Below are 7025 nucleotides of genomic sequence, written 5' to 3'. Positions count from 1 at the left end.
ATCATCATCATCATCACTATTATTATTGGAGCTGTAAGGGACATCTATCAGAGACCACCTGGTTTATCACCTGGCCACCCGCTAGTTTATCAAATGGAGAAAAAGGTATAGGAATAAGCATTTGTAGAGCACCCAAGGCCACAAAGCTAGTAAGTGTCTGAGGCAGGATTTGAACTCAGGTCTTCTGTCCCCAGACCCAGGGCTCTGGACACTGTGGTGCCTCCTTACTGCTGTTGCATCAGTGGGGGCAAGAGTCTGCTTATTCTCCCTTGCCTCTGTCCTGCTGCGAGGCAGATGTGTGCCCAGCTTCAAGCCCACTCCCTGCAGTGGGGCCTCTCCCCAGGGTTATTTAGGAGAGAACAGTGACTCACAGTGCTGATGAAGGCTAGTCCACTGGGCAAGATGTCAATATCTTCGGACCCATTCTCTGTGGGAGAAGACCATTGTGAGGGTCACTCTGATGACTCAGGAACTTGGGAAAGGCACAACCTCTGGGCAATCCCCCTTCACAGAACACAAAAATTACTGCCAAACATCACCTTGGGTCACATTCTTATTTCTGTGGGACCATCAGCCTTGAAAGTCCCAGACCTATGGCCCAGGCTGGTTCTTCTTCCTGGTGGCCAGTCTCCAGCATCTCTCTGAGGGGTTACATGTATCTGGTCTGACTTTTGTGTCCCTCTCAGCCTTGGCTAGCTTGACCTCTGGGCAAAGGTGGTGCTTAATGAGCATCCATTGTCCCACCCGCCATCTTCTGAAGGAAATACTTCTCAGAATGAGCTGTAACCACTCCCTTCTTCAGCCTGCTTCAGACACCCATGGATGGGCCTGGAGGGAAAGAGGGGAGGATGCAGACACAGGCTACAGCACTCCTGGAAGAGGCAGAGCCATATAAACCAGCTGCCCCCAACCCACTCTCATCCTTGCTCTATACTTGGCTTTAAATATGGGATGGGGGAGGACCACGGAGCAGTCTGGCCTCAGAAACCAGCCAGGAGCCAAGGAGGGGAAATGAGGTGGGAGATGGTGAGAGCCCCACCTCAGCCACCCCATGGGAGGGGGGAACAACAAAAGGAAGCAGAACAAAGGAGTGACTTGGGGAAGCCCCCACTCAACTGGACCCGGGCTCAGCCATCAGCTTTGTCCTTGACAGCAGAGGCAAGATCCTCAGTCACACAGAGCCAACCATCAACGTTTAGTAAGTGCCTACTGTGTGCCAGGAATTGTGCTAATTGTTGGGGATACAAAAAGAAGCAGAGACAGTCCTTGCCCTCAAGGAGCTCCCAGTCCAATGGGACCCAGAACTCTAGACATGGATTTCACTGTGGGCTCTTCCCTCCCTCAGATTGTTCTGTTCCACCCCAGCAAATTTTGACAAGGTGTTAGCTATGGGAGGCTCAGGCTGGGGTGACAGCTTAGGGAGGGGGCTTGCTAAGGACACATTCAGTTAGTGAGGGAATGACCATGTGTTCCTGGTTGGCCATTGGCCCTTTCTTTGGGAGGTACTCAGTGGGGCAGATGGGGGAGAGAGAGTGGTGAAGCCACCACCTTCCTTGGACCCTTGGTTCCCCTGAGATGCCTGGGGGAGGGGGCGTGGTCCCAGAGAAAGCTGTAGGACCAGACTCAGAGGGCCCAGAGAAGAGAGTCTGGCACCTCTGGGTTACATGGTCAGCAGGAAGGAGGAGGCCCCATTATCTCTGATCCTTGTGAAGGCTCAAACCTTCCAAACTGGGGTTATGTGTAAGAGATCATGTCTAGGACGTGAAGATATCCACACGCCACAGCTCAGGCATTATTTACCCTCAAAGGATGAATAAGGAAAAAAAAAATCTGCTATGTGAATGGGCTAGTTCAGACAAAGGACAAAGAATAATTTCCTTATAAAGGATTGCAAAGACAATGGTCAAGTCTCTGAATCTCTTGCAAGGAATATCTTCCTCTGTGTTTGCTGTCTGTGTCCAGGCTTTTCTTAGGAGAGACCAGAGTGAAGGCTCAGCAGGAACCCATTGTAACTGTTTTTTCTCTACCTGAAAATTGGCATTAAAATACAGAAATAGAGAAATGAACCAAATCTAAATGTCACATGCTGGGCACTTGTCAAAGTCTTGTCCAGAGCAAACCACCAGCTCTCCTTAGATCTGGTAATGGAAATGATTCAAAGCTTGACATTCTCAAAGAGAAATTTCACTTTAGCCAAGGAGACATGTCTGTAGAGTCCCATTTGGAATTCACCTTAGTGCAGTTTCTGGTCCTATATAATCGTCACTATTCACATTGTAGTGTTTGTATTCTGTGACATTTTCTGAATGTTCAAGTATTATCACAAAAGTGCCATTTTCCCTCTTAGGTAATTTTTAAAAAAAATCTGCATTCTTAAAAAGAAAATCCAATGAGATAACAATTCAATGGCCTGACAGCAGAGAAGGTCAATCCCTAACCCCTAACACAAGCACTCAGCCCCCCTCCATCACTCTACCATTGTGCTCTCACAGAACTGCTCAAGGACCAGGACAATCTCCGTTCTTTCCCCTGACCTCTTCCTTGGGCCTTGGAAAACAAGAAGGAAGAAGATTGCTTGTTGTGGGTGGGAGAGCAGTAGGGCAGTGGTCAGTACTGAAGAAGAATTCAGACAGAGGGATGCAGGGCAGCCCACAGGACAGGAGCCCAGCATCCAGATGGGTCCATTCTAACCCCCAGATGTCAATAAGGGCAGAGACCAAGACTAGAGCAATGTAAACTGCTCAGATTGAGAGGAATCTGAGGTGCTTTGAGATCTAGCCCCTAGGGAAACTGCCATCAAAGGGTGGAAAGTGTCACAAAGTGAACAATATAAAGGGGAAAACTGAACTTAAGCATCTTAGGAAGAAAGCTGGAGGAAGAACTGGAGGAAAAAGAGATTAACCAAGAGAGAGATGGAATACCAGAATAGAATGTGGCTTCTAGATCAGATGAACAAGGCTGGAATCTGCCAATGAGTATTACAAGACAAAGGAAAATAAATCAGCACCTAATGAGGCAGAGAATTCTATGGATTCCCCAAAGAGCCTGGAACCACAGCACAGGATTCTCAAGCAGCTTAAAAGAGAAACACTAATGGGGAAAGCAGAATCTGTGGCCTGCCCAGCATAAAAAGCTGCCAGAAGAGAAAACAAAATCCAGGAGGCAAGTCTCACCAAAGAGACAAAAGGGAGACTTACAGCATGGGAATGCCAATAGGAAGAAAGGAAGGACAGTCTGGTAGAGGAGACTGGAATGATCTCCACATAAACAAAACATAATGATCTCAAAGACAGGATGCATAGAAACAATGTAAGCACTGTAGGTCTCCTAGAACAGGACAAGTCAAAACTCTTGAACAAAAATGGAAGAAATGATACAAGAAAACTCCCCAGAACTTCTGACCCCTGAAAACAAAATGACCATCAGTTATGGGAATGGCAATCTGAAGATCTTCCCTGCCCCCAGGCCCTTTGATGGGCTTAAGTGTCTCTGAGAACCTTCCTTGATTTGAAAATATACTCTGCCCCCTAGTAGGCTGAATGTAGTCACATGGAGCCTGTGGCAGGAGGCTTGGTTTTCAGGAATGCCCACACCTCGTTGGTTTGTGATTAGACAGTGGGTTAAGAGGGTTGTGACATTCTCTGAGCCAGCAGAAGGCTATATATAGCCTGATATGAAGTTTTGCTTTGGGGCTCACTTTGGAAAGAGTTTTGTGATTTGACCGGATGAGACTTTGGGCAGCCATTGAGCCCCACCCCCACCCTGGCTTTGAAAACCCAGATGTTGATGCTTCCCTCTCTGGTAACTGAGGAGGTATGGATATAATGGTTGGACAGCTGGAAGCCTGTCTGCTGATCTGTTTCTCTGTCTATATTTCTTGTCTGCTTGTAACCTCTGTATTCTCTGAAGTTCGGGGTACTGACCTTTTCCCCTGAACTAGGTAAATGACATATGATTGATTAAAAGCAAGATTGTTAACCCATTTTGAGTTGCTTTCCTTTAGAAAAGATCTAGGAACCTGTGTTGGCAGCCATCCCGTGGATGCTGGGGTGCTTGCTGCTACATGATCCATATTCCACAGATCACTCACAGGGAAAGAAGCTATGCTGCAAACACAGAAAGGGTAAACTGGACAAAGCCAATGCCAAATAACAAATGCTTCAAGTGACCAAGAGAAGGGCCTTCAGATACAAAGGGAGGGCAATCTGAATATCTTGAGACTCTTCTGTGCCCCTACAAGGATGGGACAGATAATGGATTACAAAGAGCTAATGATGCAGCCCAGGGTGACCTACTTTGCCCATCTGAGCAAGAAAAAGATGGACATTCCGGTACAAAAAGAGGTGTTTGATGCATCCCAAGAAAGAAAATAAGATCTGAACAGAGCATTTGCTTCGAAAACATCACAGACAACAGAAACACAGGGAGGGTAAGTAAACACAGCAGCCAAAGATGAGGACCACAGCTAGAAAATAACAGCCAGCAAGAGATTTCATTCTAAATGCACACAAGGAGACACAGGAAAAAGCAGAAGTCAGAGATGTGATGGCAGAGAAGTGGGTGAACCAGCCACCTGCAGGTGACCCAAGGCTTCTTTGTGGGGCTCAATGCACAATGGGAAAGGGCATAGATGAGGAGAGGGCAGGAGGAAGATAGAGGGGGATATGTGATACACCCTGATCAGGTCAAAGTTAAATAATGAAGGGAAAATAATTTCTGCCATCTCTCAGGAAGAAGGGAGACTACAGGAGAATGGGTGGGGATGGAAAGGGAGGGGTGAAACAGGGGAAAAGGTAGGGGGATTCCACTGCAGAACCCTCCCATGGGGGTAAAGAGATGAAGACCTTACACTGGGTAAAATATTCAGAGATTCAGAGAGACACCTCCTCCTGTCCTCAAGGAGTTGGCATTGTAATAGAGGAAGGATGCTCCTAAAGGGGAGCTGATAAGGGGGGCACCCTGTGGGGGTGACTTGGCTGGTAGCTGGTAGCTGGGAAGCAGGGCATGAGGGCACCTATTAGCACCTAGAGCAGAATCCAGACTTCTGATGGAGAGCAGGTGGGGATGAAGGCTAGAGTGAGAGCAGAATGATTTGGAGTCCTTGAGGAAATTTCCTTGAACCTTGGGTTCCCCATAGTTGGTCAGAAGCAGAGAGAGAGTCAGGGAGAGCTCCACCATGACCCCAGTCGCTGCATCCAAGGAGGGCCTCCACTTACATCGCCCCTGATCTCCTAGCAGTTTTCATTCTACTTCTAAAAGCCAATGCCCCTGGCAGGGAACCCATCCCAGAAGCTGAGATTTAGAGCAAGAAAGAGCCTCAGGTAACAGTCAATCCAATCCCCTCATTTTACAGGTGAGGAAACTCAGTCAGTTCAAGGTGGGGTTGGGGAGGAGGTGGCAGAGCAAGGCTTCTAGCCTTCCAGGGCAGGGCTAACCCTACATAACCAACCACTCCCTGTCCTCAGAGGTCTTATCAATGACAGAAACGCCTGGCTGCCATGTGAGCAGAAATGGGCAGAGAGTGAAGGTCTGGGAAAGAGAGGGAGCTGGAGGATGGAGGTGAGGGCACCACCTGAGGAGTGGGATCACAGAACCACAGGCTCCTGGAGCTGGGAGGCAGCTCTGTGGCTATTTGCTCCAGCCTGTAGCTGAGCAAGAATGCCTCCATCTATTGTATGCTGTAACAGCAAGATTGTCCAATGAACAAGTGTGAATGAATTTGATCTTTTCAGCAAAACAAGGATCCAAGACAATCCCAAAGGACTCATGATGAAAAATGCTATCTGCCCCCAGAGAATGGACTGATGGCATCTGAATGCAGAACAAAATTTCCTTTCTTTCTCTCTTTTTCTCTTCCTTTCTCTCTTTCTTCCTCTCTCTCTCTCTCTTTCTTCCTCTCCCTTCCTTCTTTTCCTCTCTCTCTCTTTCTCTGTTTTCTTCCCCAAAATGGCTAATATGGAAGTGATTGCACAATTGCACATGTATAACCTATATTAAATTGCTTACCATCTCAGGAAGGGGAAGAGAAGGGAGAAAGGGAGAGAATTTGGAACTTGAAATTTAAAAGCCCAAACATTAAATATTGTTTTTACATGTAATGATGGAAGGAATACAATATTATTTAAATAAAAAAGAACTTGTAGATCTTTAAGATTCCAGGAATGGCCATCCAGCAACCACTTGTGAATGTGAACCTACCCCTCTCTCCAAGGTAACCCCCTTTCATATCTGGAGAGCTTTAACGGTAAGTTCTCTTTTTCATCTAGCTTCAATTGGGCCATCTGAAGCATCCTGCCATTGTTCCTGGTTGGAGAGAACAAGCCCAGGGCCTCCCCCCCCAAGGGGCTGGAAACGACAGCCTCCTGCGCCAATAGTGGGAGAAGGTTTCCAGTGCCGTTCTGTTAGCTTGGTGTGAACCTCCTCACCTGGTAGAATCCAGCCCTCCCCAAACATGCTCCAGCTTCATGGCGCCCTTTGCTTTTAAAAAATATTGTGTTTGTTTTAATCAGTCAAAATCTGGTTTATCACTCCCCACCCATTTCTATTCCCTTTATAGGGAACACAAGAGAAAATTTTACTCACTATTGACATCAAATAGTTAATGGAAACAAATGTGCACATTGACTATGTCCTAGGAATGTTTCTTATTCTGCATTGAGAGTCTGCCTCTCTGTCAGCGGGTGGGCAGTAAGTTTCCTCATCAGTCCTCTGGAGTCCTGCTTGGTCATTATGCTGATCCATTTACATATCACTTCTTGTTCATTCTTTCCCCAATATATGCCCCTCCTTATATTCTTATTCTTTGTTACCTCTGAAAGAGACATAAATATTTTTGTGCATCCAAAGAGTTTGTTTTGCTTAGGATTAGTCCCCCCCTAAACCTACTTTCCCTCACAACTTCCTCTCTCTTTCCCTCCTTTGCCCTGTCAAGTGCAATGGATTTCTGTACCCAACACACAGTCTCTCTCTCTGTCTCTCTCTCTCTCTCTCTGTGTCTCTCTCTCTGTCTCTCTCTCTCTCTCTCT

The 7025-nt window shown here is 46.9% G+C and overlaps 1 protein-coding gene across 1 annotated transcript in view; it reads right to left on the bottom strand.

Moving 5' to 3' along the window:
• The window catches only part of LOC138166031 (serum paraoxonase/lactonase 3-like), a 28997-nt gene that overhangs the window by 14750 nt on the left and 7222 nt on the right, over positions 1–7025 (bottom strand). Inside the window, exon 3 of the mRNA XM_069094486.1 lies at positions 372–427. Within this exon, the coding sequence (XP_068950587.1) occupies positions 372–427 (56 nt within the window). The remainder of the gene's footprint in view (positions 1–371; positions 428–7025) is intronic.

The sequence above is a fragment of the Petaurus breviceps genome, unplaced genomic scaffold (genome assembly GCF_028583685.1).
Source record: "Petaurus breviceps papuanus isolate PSGF00001 unplaced genomic scaffold, PetGlider_PUasm1.0 218, whole genome shotgun sequence".
Classification (NCBI taxonomy): Eukaryota; Metazoa; Chordata; class Mammalia; order Diprotodontia; family Petauridae; genus Petaurus; species Petaurus breviceps.
This window is presented reverse-complemented; position numbering and strand designations above follow the sequence as displayed.